Genomic DNA, 17436 nt, shown 5'->3' on the forward strand with positions numbered 1-17436 from the left:
CTAGGAGTAAAAGCTTATAGATGATGTGTTGAGGAAGAGGTAACCATTGTGAGGATATCAGAAGGGGTGTTACATGGTCATACTTCTTTGCATCATATAGTAATTTAATGACTGTGTTCTGACTAAGTTGTAAATGGTAGAGCTCCTTGGACATGAGGGATTTGTATAGTGAGTTACAGAAATCAAGTTGACTGAGGACTAAAGAGTGAACAAGGACTGTGAGCGCAGATGGTTGAAATAGGCAGTGAATGGAACATATCAGTTTTAGGTTGTAGAATGACCAGTGAGAGCCAGCAGAGAGTTGCTGCTGATTCCAAGAATTCGCATATGGGAGACTTGAGGGATCGGGGTATCGGAAAGGAGTATAGGCGAGGCCAGAAGAGCATTCTCATGTCCATGAAAGAGTTTAGACTTCTTAGGATTAAAGGACCAGTGTTAATCTGATCGTGAGCCCTTGTGCCTAGGCCGAGGCTTAGGAAGGACCTTGGCCAAGGCCTAGGGTAGACCAAACAGGTGCTACAGAGCCACGCACACTCAGGACAATCAACAAGCACCATCAGAAAAGGGGAATAGATCACTCAGGTGGGCTGCAAGGCCGATCCGGAACCCACTCGTACAGAGTCCAAGCTTACGGGCCGCAAGGCCAAACTGGAACCGAATCATACACTAGGGAAGGGAAAAAGAACCAACGAGGGGTCTCCGAAGGGACTGGAGCTCAAGCAGCACACACAGCACCAGGCAGTGACACAAAGGGAAGGGTGATAGACAAAACTGGTGGATATAGACTACGACCAGAGTGAGAGAATACAAACAAAGGCTACACAGTAACTCAGGTAGCGGAGGGCAAAGCTCAGGGAAAAGGGAAAGCCAGGGTCAGAATGGGACACTGTAGACTCAAAACCTAAAAGAACGAAGCTTCACAGAAATGGCTGAACAGGGAAAAACAGACTGAAGGTAAGGCTGCTTTCAAATATAAGGACAGGAAAGAAGCAGGGCTCACAAGAGTAAAGAAAGGGATAAAGCAGACACCAGGGAAAGGCTGCCTAAAAGAGGCATGGCTCACAGAAGGCAAATACCAAGCACTGCACATAAAGGGTTAATACTGAGTACAGGGAAACTAACAAACAAAGCAGGAACGAGCTTACAGAAAGGCTGCCTAACATAGGCAGGACTCACAGAAGGCAAATACCAAGCTTTGCACATAAAGGGTTAACACTGAGTAAAGGGAAACTAAACAAACAAAGCAGGAACGATCTTACCACGGACAGAACAACACCACAGTCAGGCAGGGAGAAACGAGGCAGAGGACAGACCCAGCTGCACTGCAGAGAAGCAATCAAGGAAACGCTGGTTACAACCAGTACACACACACAGTGACCACAAACAAAAAGGAGAGCAAGCAAACTCCTCATAATACACATTGTGCCACGAGCATAGACCAAGTAAAAGAACCAGAGCTCAGCTGAAAGGAATTAACACTAGAGCGTTCACTGTAGGGAGAGGTAAGTTTAAATAAGGTCTGACATCTGCTGCCTCAGACGTTAGCTCAATCCTTGACAGGCCAATCAGAAGCGAGTCCCAGTCATTCCTCTGCCTGTCTCAGTAGAATCATAACAACCAGTTTATTTTCTAGAAACCAGTCAGTAATCTGAATGAGCTTGGAATTAAGGAGTGAAATTTCATGTAAATTCCGAGGATTAAGAGGATACAGGAGTTGGATGTCATCAGCATAGACAAAGGTGGTGAACCCAAGGGAGTGTGTTAGAGTCAAAAAGGGTGCTAGGAAAATATTGAAGAGTAAGGGAGATAGAATAGAGCCTTGTGGTACGCCAAAGCTGTGGCAAAATGGGGCTGATTTAGAGTGAGAAGACTGTACAATGTAAGAGTGTTGGGCTAAGTAGGAGCTGAACCAGGCATAGGCTGTGTCACGGAGCCCTGCCTGGTGGAGGCAACGCAGTAAGAGGGAGTGATCTACAAAGTCGAACGCTGCTGAAAGATCGAGTGAAAGGAGGAGAACTGAATGAAACTTATCAAGATGGGAAAGGATGTAGGTTACTAGACCAAGAACAGTAGTTTTGGTGTTGTGGTGAGGACGGAAGCCAGTTTGGTGGGGATGTAGCATCCGGTTTTGGGAAACAAGCTCTGTGGTTTGTTGATGTGCTATCATCTCAGTGAGTTTGGCCAAGAATGGGAGGTTAGCGATGGGATAATAATTGGCTGGATCCATGGGGGAATGGGTGCAGTCTTTTATTTTGGGGCAGACGTAAGCAGTTTTCCATCCATCCGGTACTGTTCCCATACTAAGGCTGAGGGAAACTATGGAGTAAATGTAATTGTTCTGTCCTCCGACAGCCTCGCACTAGTTTATAACGTGATCCTAAAATGTGTGTAATGCCTTTACTGTTATTCTCAGCCCCAAGGACTATCATTGCTGCAGTTTCCCCACTGGAAAAATACATGAGCAATGCACTGTGGGTAATGTAGTTCACAGGCAGTGCAACCACACTTGTTTGGCTGTGTAAGAACTGCTATCACTGGTTGTGAGGCTGCTCAGACCTTCTCTCTCTCCCTCTCCCTCTGCCAAGCTTGGCTCTTTTGTCTTCCTGTTCAGTCTTACTATCAGAGGTCAGCCAGGTATGACCTTTCCCTCCTATCTCTAGGACTACCCCTTGCTATCCGATAGCAGGCTCTGTCCCCCATTGGTCTCTATCTGCTCCTCCCTGTGTGAAGCCCCACCACTTCTTTGTCCTTTCAGCCACGTGGGGCTTCTTCCTCCATTATAGCCAGGGACATGGAGCCAACACCATCTCACTCCAGACAGCTGTCCTGCTGAAAATCCCTGTAACGTCTAAGCCCTCGCACTCCCTGTAACGAACCTGGATTTTTTACCCTGTAAATATCTTCTTCCAAATGAGATATTGCACATTGCAGTCACCCAGCTTTGGACTATTTCTACCTGTTCAACTACCTTCTCCTCCCCTTGCAATACAACTACCTCTCTTCAGATCTCCACCTCCCACAGCCTCCAGATTAAGAAGTCTCTGTATCCTGAACATCTATCTGTGAGTAAATTATCTGTGATTTATTCAATAAAAGAGACTTTATAAAATAATAGAGACTTCAGGTGATTGCTGCGCCAGGGTTATGCTCCATGATATTTGGGCTTCTAATTACCAAGCTCCAAGAGTCATGACAGTAATGGAGAAATGTTGGTAAGAAGCGCTTGACCAGACTAGAAGGGAGAGGGTTGTGTTGTGCTGTAGTGGGCTTCATAGATTGAACAAGCCTACCAAGCTCTGGCTGGGATGATAGGCTGAAAGAAGACAATTTGTTAGAGGATGTAGATGCGGCGGTGGCCTGGATTGTTGATGTCGGCAAAGACTGAACAGCAGAAGCTGACAGTATAGATGTTGCAAAAGACGTTCATAGCTGTGAGACCTTGTCTTCAAAGAATTTTGCCTGCAAATGAACATCTCAGAAGTCGCTCCCCCAGTTTCCCCAAACACTCACAAATACTGTAATTCTAAGGTGTGTGCTACCTTTCTTTTCTTTGTGAGTAGCATATGAATATCTGATGGACTTGTTCCAATTAAAATTTCAACAGGCACTTGCAGCTTGTCACACAATGCTTACTCGCACAAGACACACCTGTACCATGGCTTACATTGATTACTTACCTATCTAAGTGAGTCATTCATCTGCTCACACTCATATTGTTGCATTCTCTTTCCAGATCATGAGGGTAAAGCTTACCTGGCAGATTTCAGCGGGAGTCTGAAGTTGGAAGATTCTGAAGACAAGGAAGGGTTGATCAAGAGTGACATGAAGGTGCATCTGGTTACAATCAATCCTTTTATTATTATTATTATGCCAATATCTACTTAAAAGATACAAATGTCTGAAAAGACATTAGTCAGATTCTCTGTTGTGTGATTAAGATTCAAATCCAACAATTTCAGAAAAAGGAAATACACATTTTTTTCCACATATTTTCTGCCTAATTATGCCATCAGAAGTTCAAGTGTTATCAAAATCTACAACAAACACAATAAAATGTGTATCACACAGCCTTTGAACAAATCGTATTGAGAAGGAATACAGTACGTACTGTCAAAGTTCAGACAAGCTAGAGAGTATTAGTCAAAAGATCTTTCATGGTCTTTCTACTGAAAAAAGTACTCAACTATCAGCTTTAAGTAAAAATAATTCATGGGGCTATATTCAAAATGATTTATTTGATAACTTTAGGAGCATCGTTTCCTCTAAGCAGAGCAGGATTGCTCCAAGTGCATTGCTGTCAGTATGGATGGTGCTTCAATATTGTGTTTTCAATCGCTAGGGAAAAGCAGATTCCCTGGAGTTCTATAGATCTTGCCTGCCCGTCACTATTGAAAATGTGATAGTGAAAGAGCAGCTCCCTCTGGCAAGACTGTAGATGGAGGACTCCCACTCAGCTTAGAGGGAACAGTGTTTAGATGTTACCAGCTAAGACCTTTCTTTTGACATTTCTAAGATGGCCAATGGATATTGGAATAATCAATTTCTGGGCCAGCCAAAGTTTTGGCTGGTCTAGTTTATGTCTGGCCTAAATTTTGAGGACTGGCTTGTTACTATGAGATGTGCTGAAAAATCTTTATGAGAAGAAACTGATTATCTGTGATGCAGCAGTAATAGCTAAACATAGCACACTCAGGCTTATTTTCGAAAGTGATCGCCGGCCATCTTCCGACATAAATCGGGAGATGGCCGGCAATCTCGCAAAAGCGGCGAAATTGGTATAATCGAAAGCGGCATTTTTGACAGCATCGCCGCTTTCCCGTCACCGCGCCGGTGAAAGTTCAAGGGGGTGTGTTGGTGGCGAAGCGAAGGCGGGACATGGGCGTGGCTACCAGATGGCCGGCTTTCGCGGATAATGGAAAAAAAAGCGGTGTTCATCAGTATTTCGCCGGGTTTACTTGGTCCTTTTATTTTCACGACCAAGCCTAAAAAAGGTGCCCCAACTCACCAGATGACCACCGGAATGGGGGATGACCACCGGAATGGGGGATGACCTCCCCATACTCCCCCAGTGGTCACCAACCCCCTCCCACGCTAAAAAAATGCCAGTCTCAAATGTCATACCCAGCTCCCTGACAGCAGTATGCAAGTCCCTGGAGCAGTTGTTAATGGGTGCAGTGCACTTCAGGCAGGCAGACCCAGGTCCATCCCCCCCCTACCTGTTACATTTGTGGTGCTAAGTGTTGAGCCCTCCAACCCCTCCAAACCCCACTGTACCCACATGTAGGTGCCCCCTTCACCCATAAGGACTATGGTAGTGGTGTAGAGATTTAGGGAGTGGGTTTGGGGGGATTTGGGGGGCTCAGCACCCAAGGGAAGAGAGCTATGCACCTGGGAGCTATTTGTGTATTTTTAAAACATTTTTAGAAGTGCCCCCTAGGGTGCCCGGTTAGTGTCCTGGCATGTCAGGGGGACCAGTGCACTACAAATGCTGGCTCCTCCCACGACCAAATGCCTTGGATTTCGCCTGGTTTGAGATGGCCGGCATTTTTTTCCATTATCGCTGAAAAACAAAACTGGCGATCTGAAACCCGGCGAACTCTGGCATTTGGCTGGGCTAAACCGTATTATTGAAAAAAAAGATGGCTGGCCATCTTTTTCGATAATACGGTTCCGGCCAGCTATTGCGCCGCCGCCAAAATAGATCGCTGGCGTTCGATTATGCCCCTCTATGTCGGATGGGTTTCTGTGAAGGTGGATGCCTCAAAGTAGTAAAAAGAAAAGAAAAGTTTGAGATAAGTACTACTTTATCTTTTCTACTAATGGATTGATGAAGATTATAATGAAATAACAAATAAGATATTATGAAGATAAGAAATAAGAGAGTTATTTTTTAAGAAACAACAAAAATAAGGACAGATGAGGATAAATGGTGAGGAAATACACACATATGGTATGAAATAAAAGTCAAATGTTTGAAAGTACCCACCTTTTGATGGCCCTGAAAAAAACCCCAGATTGTTTGAATTTGAAATAGTGAGATTTCTCATGTGTTGTATTATACAAAATTTATTCAGACAGGAGTAGTGTAGTGGTTAGTGCAGCGGGCTTAGATTCTGGGGAACTGGGTTCAATTCCCACTGCAGCTCCTTGTGACTCTGGGCAAGTCCTTAACCCTCCATTGCCCCAGGTACAAATAAGTACCTGTATATACTATCCAGCTTATAATCAAAATAGTAAAACGCCTATATTGTGACCAAAATCGGGAGATAGACGTTTATCTCACAAAAACGAATAAAGCGGTATAATCGAAAGCCGAATTTGGACGTTTTCAACTGCACTCCATTGCGGATGGGGGCGTGGTGAAGGCGGAACTGGGGCGTGGTTATCGGCCGATCAGAGATAGGTGCCTTTCGCCGATAATGGAAAAAAAATATGCGTTTTTAGCGAGAATTTAGGACACTTTTCCTGGACCCTGTTTTTCCACGAATAGGGCCCCAAAAAGTGCCCTAAATGACCAGATGACCACTGGAGGGAGTCGGGGATGACCTCCCCTGACTCCCCCAGTGGTCACAAACCCCCTCCCACCACAAAAATATGCCGTTTCACAACTTTTTATGTTCACCCTCAAATGTCATACCCACCTCCCTGGCAGCAGTATGCAGGTCACTGGAGCAGTTATTAGGGGGTGCAGTGGACTTCAGGCAGGTAGACCCAGGCCCATCCCCCCCCCCCACCTGTTACACTTGTGCTGGTAAATGGGAGCCCTCCAAACTGCCCCTCAAACCCACTGTACCCACATGTAGGTGCCCCCCTTCACCCCTTAGGGCTATAGTAATGGTGTAGACTTGTGGGCGGTGGGTTTTGAGGGGGATTTGGGGGGCTCAACACCCAAGGGAAGGGTGCTTTACACCTGGGAGCTCTTTTACCTTTTTTTTGTTTTTGTAAAAGTGCCCCCTAGGGTGCCTGGTTGGTGTCCTGGCATGTGAGGGGGACCAGTGCACTACGACTCCTGGCCCCTCCCACGAACAAATGCCTTGGATTTATTCGTTTTGGAGCTGGGCGCTTTCATTTTCCATTATCACTGAAAAACAAAAACGCCCAGCTCACAAATTGTTGAATAAAACATGGACGTCTATTTTTTTCAAAAATACGGTTCGGTCCGCCCCTTCACGGACCCTTTCTCGGAGATAAACGCCCATGGAGATAGACGTTTTTGTTCAATTATGCCCCTCCATGTAAACTACACAGAAAGGCGGTATATCAAGTCCCATTCCCTTTCCCTAAAGAGGAGTTGTCCAGGGTGAGAGTTTACTGAAAAGCCCTGCTAGGCATCCAACTTTATCAAATCTTGGCCACAGATATAGCAGGTCTAAGATATCTGGATAAGATATATTACAGCCATGATATTCAGCAGATCAGAGATACATGGCTATCTTGCTGAATAACCAGGAAACAAACAGTGGGAATGGCCAAACAAACAAGAAAGGATGATCTGGTACAGAAATGTCCTTTATTATAGTAAAACACATGAATCTTGGAAGGTGTAATGCATCTGGACTTGACACGAGCTGTGTTTCGGCATTAACGCTTGCATCAGGAGTCCATGATTCTAAAAGAAGAGCTATGCAAGCTTCCTATGCAGTGAAAATATAATAAATTACCGAAGAGTGATGTCTCAAAAAACCTTTGATGAAACATCATCTCATCAGCACTCGTACCCCACTACACAAGGCCCAAACCTCCCCCATCAGCACCCACACAAGACCCTGACCTCCTTTCAGCACCTGCACCCCCTGTACAAGATCGCGACGCCACCATCAGTACCCACACCACCTAGACAAGAACCCGACCTCGCCACTCGCATCTCACGTGCATAAACCTCAACCCTCCATCAGTAAGACCCTAACGTCTCTATCAGCACCTGCACCCACCACACATGACCCCAACCTCCAATCAGAAGTCTCTGAAGCTCCATTCCTGTGCTCAAAAGCCCCACCCACCAAATGAATCCCCTCCCTGACCCTTGTGGACCTATCTTTATTAGTCTCTGGAGGGCTAAGATGTCCCCAGGAAGCAGTGATCCCCAGTCTGTCCTGCTTTTACTGGCACCATCTACCAAATGGCACCCCCTAGCGATAGTCTCATGATACTACCACTAGGGGGTCATGTTTCCCTATAAGTACCATGATACTATCACTAGAGGTGCCATTTTAGGAGAAGGGGTAGGGCTTCTGAGCATCTTGAGGGGGCTTCAGATCAGGGGGATAGAGTCTTGTGCGGGGAGGGGGGGTACAGGTGCTGATAAGGGTTTGGGTCTTGTGTGAGTGCTGATGCGGGGGAAGTGTGGGTGCTGATTAGGAGGGGGGAACAGATATGGCCCAGGAGCCTTAGGCCTGATGCGCCCAAGATGGTAAAATAACTCCAGCTTTTTGCTGGGGTTATTTTTCCAGCTGAAAGAGACTTGTGGTATTCACTGCAAGTGTCCTTACTATGTAGACCACGGTGACATAGTAATCACTGCATTACAGTAATTTGAGTCATGTTAGTGCCCTTTTACATGCATGAAGAGGCAAATAACACGATCTAGAACCCTAACACTGCTTCCCTGCTAAGTGTTCTTCCTGTTATTAGCTACTCTGGTGTTAAGTCTGGCTGCTTGACTGATTGATTTTTGCAGTCTGCTAGGTCTTGGTGGAGTGATGCTAACTGTTTAAGCCAAAAATTGGTCTCTCCATCTGGGCCAGGGTTCTTCCCGTTTGGGTCTCTTTTTAACCTGCTTTCCAACTCTTTTGTTGTTATTTCAGGCAATTCATAACTTTGATGTTTGATTTTTCCAAATTCTCCCCAAATTCAGGGTAGCCATTCTGCTTATTGTTTGTACTCCATAAGGTCCTCATACAAGTTTCTCCAGAATGTTTCTGTTTCAGCTTTAGTTGATGGTGTTTTTCACTGTACTAATGCTCTTCCCCAGTTCCGTGTAGAAATGTTTTGTGTTCTTATCTAAACAGTTTATTTTGATGTAACCCTGGGTCAGTGTGTTCCTCACATAGTTATTATATGCTGCTTAGCTGACTGGGGCCACAGCTTCAGGGAGGTAAAAGTGACTTGCAGAGTACATTTTGGATCCAGCTTGGGGCCAGTTTAACTAGGAGGCCTCTGACAAATTAGTCCATATGCTCCACTCTTCATCAGCACTTAATTACTCAGTCCAGGCCAGAAATGGGGTTCTGAACCAAAAGTTTACTAAAAGTCTTCTAGCAGCAAGGACAGATTCACAACAATTCTAAAGGCAGACGGCAAAATATTTCAGTCTCCAGGATACTCCTCTTTCACACTTTTCTATTGAATACCTTTCAGAGCTGGACTGAGCGCAGATGTGGTAACACATGCAGTTTCGTTTGGCTGCCTGGCCCTCCTTGTCCAAATCCAAGGATTATCTGTGGTATCCTCTCCTTGTCCAGAAACAGTGGCTCCGCACTACTCTCTTGTACTCTACAGATACATAATTTCTCTCTCCTGATCTCTAGTAACAGTTCTCTGGTACAGATAATCAGGGCACAGGTTCAGAGAAGTGCTGAGGAGTTAACTATTTATCTGTTCCATCTGGTATAATGGCTAGGGTGGCCAAGCACCATTGTCGCCTTGTAGCAGAAACAATAAAAAAAGGCAAAATTCTACCAAGGTACACTGATAGGAGAGCCAGCACTCACAACACAAGATAGGCAGTATGGCAACCACAGAAAGTTTTATTGGAGCAAGTAGTCGAAGGAAACTGATGCAGCCACAGTTTGGCAAACTGCCTGCATCAGAGGATAAAGCTGGGGTGTCACTATGGTCTGGTGGGCAGGAGGAACCCACCAGGGGGAGAATTTGAATGTTCCGCCCAAGGAGGTGGGGAGAGGGAACATAAAAGGGAGTACACAGGAAGGATCGGGGTTCTCAGTTATCCATTCCCCTGTGGGGACCCAGAGGATCAAGGAGGGGGTGGTCCTGGGCCATGCTAATTGTGATTTTGGGAAGAAAGGGAAACTCCTCTGCCACAGAGCAGGAGGGATACAGGGTGATAAGGAGGCAGTCCGGGGGGGAGGGGGGGGCTCGAGCTGTGCAAATATGACTCTCCAGGGAGAAAAAGATGAAGGATTGACCTCCTGGAGGAGCTGGAGCAAGGGAAGGGAAGCCTTGCTGGAGTATGTAAGGTCAGCTGCCTGCCTGGGATAGCCTGAGAGAGAGAGCTCTGGATGGGAAAGATAACAGGGGGCTCTGAGAACAAGACTTGAACTAACATACTGGTCACCTAGTCCGGGACTAGGGAGGACTGTTTGTGAGTTCATTTTACTGAAGGAATTGTCCGATGGGAGTGGAGAAATGTAAATAGTTATTAAGTTTGTTCCAGTAAAAAAAAAATATTTGCAAAGCTACCCTCAGACTGTGTGGACTCTCATTGGATGCTATTTAACGAGAGGGAACTACCCTCCAGTTTACCAGGTTGAACCTGGCCCTGGCCTGTGCACTATTACCACTTTACTTGTATTTTTGTAAACCCCGGTCAGCATGCCTACTCAGAAGAGCTTAGTCAACACTTTGGACTATTTGGAGTGAGACCAAGGTTACGACTGTATTTCAGTAGAAGCATAAAGTTTCAACAACCTGCTTTGAGGTGGTACACTGTGCCTTCACGTACTAAAACAGATAATCATAATTTGCAATGGTCTGTCAAGCTTGCTCCAATAAAAGTTTCTATGGATACCATACTACATTTTAAATTCCACAGGAAGCAGAAACACTTTTTGAACAACAACACATCATACTAACCTGAATATGCAAAATTATATTAGGTTAAGGATTTAAACTGAGATAGGTTTAAACATTTACAATCTAACTTGGAGCATAAGAACATAAGTACTGCCATACCTGGACAAACCGAAGGTCCATCAAGCCCAGTATATTGTTCCTAACAGTAGTCAGTCCAGGTCCAAGTCCCTGGCAGAATCCCAAAAGAATGAAACAGATTTTATGTTACTTATCCTAGAAATAAACAGTGGATTTTTCAAAGTCCATCTTAATAATGGTTTATGGACTTTTCTGTTAGGAAATTATCTAAACCTTTTTTTTAAACCTTGCTAAGCTAACTGCTTTTATCACATTCTCTGACAGGGAATTCCAGAGTTCATTAAACATTGAATGATGAAATATTTTCTCAGATTTGTTTTAAATTTACTGCTTAGTAGCTTCATTGCGTGCCCCCTAGTGCTTGTATTGTTGGAAAGAGTAAACAAATGATTCATGTCTACTTGTTCCACTCCACTCAGTATTTTATAGACTTCTGTCTTATCTCTTCTCAGCTGTGCAATCACCACATGGAGCGATATGAAGGTATTATAACATTGTCATTTTAGTTTTCCATTCCTTTTCTGATAGTTCCTAACATCCTACTTGCTTTCTTAGCCGCCACTGCACACTGAGCAGAGGGTTTCAACATATCATCAGTGATGACACCTAAATCTTTTTCCTATACGGTGACTCCTAATATGGAACCTTGCATCATGTAGCCATGGTTTGGGTTCCTCTTCCCTTCATGCATCACTTTGCACTTGCTCACATTAAAGGTCTGTGGTAACATGAGCAAGGGCAGGCCCTGGAGCCAGGATAAATTGGAGCCATACAGCGGTGAAGGTCAGCAAAATATAAATACTTTATTAAAGGTGCTAGGGATGGGCCCTGTTAGCGTCACAGGAAAGGGAGAAATAACAAAAATTAGTCCTTAGGTATAAGCAAAAGTCCTCGTATGAGGAACAAGTTTTTAAAAATAACAATTTTTGAGCGCCAGTATTAGCAATGCATTTCTGTATATAGCCCAAAAAACATTCTTGTGAGCAACACTCCTAAAATGTATGAGCAATCACGCATGTACTCCGTTTAGAGGGAACATTGGCCTCCAGTCAATGACATTCACCAGCCGACCTCTGACTGGATCAAGCATAAGCCCTGAAGCTCAGAAGGAAATGCAGGCGCTAGAGGTCATTAGTGCCAGACTAGTGCCCGCATTGGCTACAGCCAAATGCTGAGAGCCAGCAAGCGCGTGAACCAATAAGCTCTCCGGCTCCCAATGCAATGAGCATGCAAATGCATTCAGATGGGCCAATTCCCTATTCCTCCCCAAAGCTCATTGGACAGCGCGCCAAACATGGGTGCTCTTTCTGCTGTCAACCCTATGCGAGCTCTGGACTGGTGTTGGGTTGTGCCGAGACATGGAGGGGAATGGGGAGACTGGGAAGGTTAGGAACTGTGTCTTAGATGGAAGTGACCTGACTGCTGGACTTGAGCAGGGACAGCAGTCATCCATGGGAATGCTGTGTCATTGTCTTTGCTTCATATTTATTTGTTGCATTTGTATCCCACATTTTCCCACCTATTTGCAGGCTCAATGTGGCTTACAGAGAACTGTGATGGTGATCGCCAATTCCAGTAAGACAAATACAGAGTGATATTATGGTAAAGATCATGTGTGACAGACACATTAGGGAATCAAGGAGGAAGAGTTAAGTTATGTCCAGTTCGAGTATTAGTTTTGTTGTGTTGCAGGGTTCAGGCATTTAAGTTGTTCATTTTGAACAAGTTAGTTTTTAATGATTTCCGGAAGTTTGATGGATCATGCATTGTTTTCACGGCGTTTGGTAATGCGTTCCATAGTTGTGTGCTTATATAGAAGAAGCTGGATGCATAGGTTGATTTGTATAGGTATCCCTGCATGCAGATTGATGAAGGAGGCACATATATTCTCCTGTTGGCGTGACTGCAGGATACTGTTGTCCTTTGCTATTCAGATATATTTATAGCTCATGATAAACACATTGCACAAATCATACCACATTTTCTCTCTTGGGATACTAGAACTGTTGGCCAGGCCAGAGAAAAGGCACAGAGTATTTTCAGGGGTAGGGGGAGTGACTGTCTTTTCTCTCCACCCCCCACCGCTGTCTTCCTTTCTTTTTTTTTTTTAATACTCTTTTATTTTCAAAGATTAAAGTTATATGTACAAAAAAAGAAAACTCAAAGATCCACTTATTCACAAATGACTTAGTTTGAAGGAAAAAGGCCTCAAAGAGCTCCAAGACCAGATGTGATCTTACGGAGCTTAAACAGACCTATAAGGTCTTCTCTTCATCATAGGCCAAAAAACCTTCTAATGCCACAGATACAAACTTCTTACAGTATCTGTGGTCAAAAAATATATGAAGCGACTTGCATACTTTAATATTTAACATGCAGGTGTAAATCACTTCTATGCGATATCCACTATACACTATTGCACTTATCTTTTTAGAAGTGGTGTATAATTGAAGTTGCTCATTCTGGTGTTGCGCTGTGTAGTCCTTCACTTCCCGCTCTGAGCTGACGGTGGCCAGTGTTTCGCTGCTTCTTCATGGTCTCAGGCCGAAAATGGGACACTCGCACATCTCTCCAGGGCATCTTTTCCAAGGGACTGCGATTCTGCAGTATACTATAGCCGTTATGACGTAAGACGCCAATGGATCGGCCACCAATCAGATGCTCAGAAACAATGACACCATTCGACCCAGGAATTCAAACCAGCAGGTTCTAATGAATGCAATCTAAAAATCCTCCTTTGCTCCTGTTGCAACAGCATTCTCCGATGGTCACCCCCCTCGCAGGGACAAAAACAGATCCTGCAAGACTATACATCTGAGTTCTTCAAAAGTGTGAGAGTGCTGGATGCAATGCGCTACCAACGGCAGTCCTATCTTCTGAAAGTTTATTGAACTCTTATGTTCCGTCAAACGTGTAGCCAAGATTCTTGATGTCTGACCCACATAGATTTTGTCTCAGGGACATCTTAGGCAATAAATGACGGAACTAGATTTACATGTAGTGTTTGCATGGAGTACATAACTCTTATGGTCAGCAGGATTAACAAAAACAGATGCCTCTTTCATTATAGGGCAAAAAGTACAGTTACTGCATTTAGTGTGGCCAGCAGATCTCCTCATCTCACCGGACACATGAGTGAGCTTCGGTAACATCGCAGGGCTTAACATCTCCTTCAGATTTCTACTTTTGCTGAATGAGAACCGTATCTGCGCATCTTTAAACTGTGGGAAGGTCTGTATTAAAGAACAGTGCTTCCTCAGAATCGACGTCACTCGTGGCGAGACCAGGTTAAATTGCATCACATATGCAAGCATCAGGTCATCAACCACTGTGCTCAATGGTTTAGGCATCAATAAAAGGTCACGGTGATTACATCGTGTTCGGCAATAAGCCTTGCATACCACTGGTCTAGGGTACCCTCGGGCCAACAATTTATTAGATAGAATTGTAGATTGGCTTTTGAATTCTTGGTCACTGGAACAGATCCGGTGATGCCTCAAGAACTGCGAAAATGGTAAGCTGTTCTTCAGGGCTAATGGATGGCAGCTCTCATAGTTGAGGAAAGTATTTCTATCTATAGTTTTGTGAAATACAGTAGTAGCGAAATAGACGCCTATGTTTTTGATCAGTACATCCAGATATGATATTTCATACTTGTGCCAGTGTAGCGTAAACCGGATACGTGGATGGCAACTATTCAATGTTGATACAAACTGATTCAGCCCCTGGTCATTTCCAGTCCACAATAGGAAAATATCATCAATATACCTTACCCACATACAGATATCTTTATATAGCGCAGACGTGTATACGAATTTCTCTTCAAAGGCCCTGGAGAGCTGTGCGAGTGTCCCATTTTCGGCCCGAGACCCTGAAGAAGCAGCGAAACGCTGGCCACTGTCAGCTCGGAGCGGGAAGTGAAGGACTACACAGCGCAACACCAGAACGAGCAACTTCCATTATACACCACTTCTAAAAAGATAAGTGCAATAGTGTACAGTGGATATCGCATAGAAGTGATTTACACCTGCATGTTAAATATTAAAGTATGCAAGTCGCTTCATATATTTTTTGACCACAGATACTGTAAGAAGTTTGTATCTGTGGCATTAGAAGGTTTTTTGGCCTATGATGAAGAGAAGACCTTATAGGTCTGTTTAAGCTCCGTAAGATCACATCTGGTCTTGGAGCTCTGTGAGGCCTTTTTCCTTCAAACTAAGTCATTTGTGAATAAGTGGATCTTTGAGTATTTGGTTGATGTTTCTGTAACTCCACTCCACGATCATAGTGTTTTAGTGGATTCAAAAAAAGAAAACCACACCATTCTTCATATCCATTACATATTGTCATATTAACACACCCAAAGTCCTCCCTCCCGTTGAAAACCTTCCCTCTACCCTACCCTTACTTGCATAACCAAACCCAACATTAAATTCAGATATAGTGACTCCAACTAAACCCATCATTCTGCCAACCCTATACATTCAAACTGATATGTCTCGCCATTTCATATAAGGAGCCCACATTTTTGTGAATTGAACAATGTGACCCCGCTTTTTAGCAGTGAGCTTTGCCATAAGACAGCAATAGTCTACCTTGTTGAAGACTTGTGTAACTGAAGGTGCTGCATCCAGTATTTCGCAATCACTATCCGGGCTGCTGTGTAGACGTGGGATTCTTGATGCCCGGTGGCTGTACATTCAGGAGGCAAGCGCCGGGCGCCGGGTTTGGAAGCCCTGGAAACCCCTTCAACAGTTGGGAGTGAAAGTCTGACCAGAAACCTTGAATAGTAGGGCAGGACCACCAGATATGCCAGAAAGTACCAGTTTCCCCACATTGGCACCAGCATGCTGCTGACCCTGACCCAAATATTCGAGACAGCTTGTATGGCATAAAGTACCATTGGTATAACATCTTGTAGCCATTTTCCACCAAGGGGGTTGCCACAGAAAGTCTCAACAAGTACTTAAATGTCTTTGTCCATTTTGTGGGGTAATAACTAAGAGATAGCATTGATTCCCATTTATTTTGACACGTTAGCAGAGGCTGGGTTCTGTGAAGCAAGGCAGGGTATATCCTAGAGATTCCTCCCCTGCCAGTACCAGAACGCATAGCACTTTCCAGCTCAGTTTCTGCCAACATTAAATCTATCTTAGCTCTACGCTGAATAAAATCTTTAATTTGTAGATACCAAAAACTATCTCTGTTTAACAGACCATATTCCTCTTTCAATGCATCAAATGCAATATTCTCCCTCTTCCCAGATCTGACCCAATTCCCGGAGGGATGCTACTGTCCACCTGTGATAGGTCAAGTCAGTTTTTCCTAGGGGGAATCCCATTGCATACATGATAGGAGTTGTTAAATGGTACCTCCGATCAGGGAACACCGCACCCATCTGCCCTGCTATCCGGGGAAGGAGCCCCCGTAAAGTTGACAAGGGGAGCCAGGGAACTGCCCAGAGGGGGGTATCTCCCAACATCTGTTGACTAATGCATGCCCATGGTTTAAAAAGCCCCTTCTGCCATATAGCCACTGTGTGAAGTAGTGCTGCCCTATGATACAGTATAAAGTTTGGAACCCCCATGCCACCATCCTTTCTGGTCTGATAGAAGATATTCCTATTTACTCTTGGAGGCCTCTTGTGCCAGATGAACGCAAACACTTTTCTATTGAGTGACTTAAAAAATGAAAATGGTATATCAAGGGGAGGTGTTTGAAGCAACCTTGTACTATACTGTGTTCAATAAACTTGAGCTGTAAAAATCCACACTTGCCTTCTCGCTTGTTTCTAGTTTTATATTGGGTATTGCCTACACCTGATGCATCTTGATCATGTAGGACGTTTTGTTAATATCTCTGTTCATTTCTTATATGGGTATGAATGCTCGCTGTCAGTAGTCCTGTGTTAAAACTGATTGTGTACAGGTCCCAACTTGCCTCAAAAAAAAAATAAAAGAAAGTTGGTAAAAGCGTGTGAACTCTTTTTCCTTATCTGTTTTCTCCCATTCCTGAGTTCAGGAATTTTGAGATGCTTACAAAGTAATGTACTTTTATGTCACATTTACATTGGCATCTGCCATGTGCCTAATCTCTTCCTTAAAAGCACAATGTCTAATTGTAGGCTGGGAAACTAGCCTCTAGCTCACTGATATTCACTGATGGTCCTCAAGGGCTGCAAACAGGTTTGCAGATTCTCTCATGCATATATTCATTAGGAAGATTCTGAAAAAAAAAATTTGCAGGTCTCAAAGACTGGAAGTAAATACCACTGCTCTTACTGATACCTTTGAATGAACAGTTTTGTTCTGGATCGGTCCTGTGCAAAATACTTAATGTAATATTGTTAATTTAAGCAAGCACGTACTTGTCAGTGTTGAGTCATGAAATAGTTTTCCATACTAATCACTTGTCTATTAGATTGTAAGCTCTTTGAGCAGGGACTGTCTCTCTTTGTTAAATTGTACAGCGCTGCGTAACCCTAGTAGCGCTCTAGAAATGTTAAGTAGTAGTAGTAGTAGTAAACAGATAAAGCAATTTAGGCAG

At 44.2% G+C, this 17436-nt stretch overlaps 1 protein-coding gene across 4 annotated transcripts in view; it reads left to right on the forward strand.

Annotated features, from left to right (window-relative positions):
• The window catches only part of RNASEL (ribonuclease L), a 50465-nt gene that overhangs the window by 12211 nt on the left and 20818 nt on the right, over positions 1–17436 (forward strand). For all 4 annotated transcript variants that reach the window (XM_030207099.1, XM_030207098.1, XM_030207096.1 and 1 more), the window contains exon 3: positions 3734–3828. In XM_030207099.1, coding sequence (XP_030062959.1) covers positions 3734–3828 — 95 coding nt within the window. The remainder of the gene's footprint in view (positions 1–3733; positions 3829–17436) is intronic.

The sequence above is a fragment of the Microcaecilia unicolor genome, chromosome 6 (assembly GCF_901765095.1).
Source record: "Microcaecilia unicolor chromosome 6, aMicUni1.1, whole genome shotgun sequence".
Classification (NCBI taxonomy): Eukaryota; Metazoa; Chordata; class Amphibia; order Gymnophiona; family Siphonopidae; genus Microcaecilia; species Microcaecilia unicolor.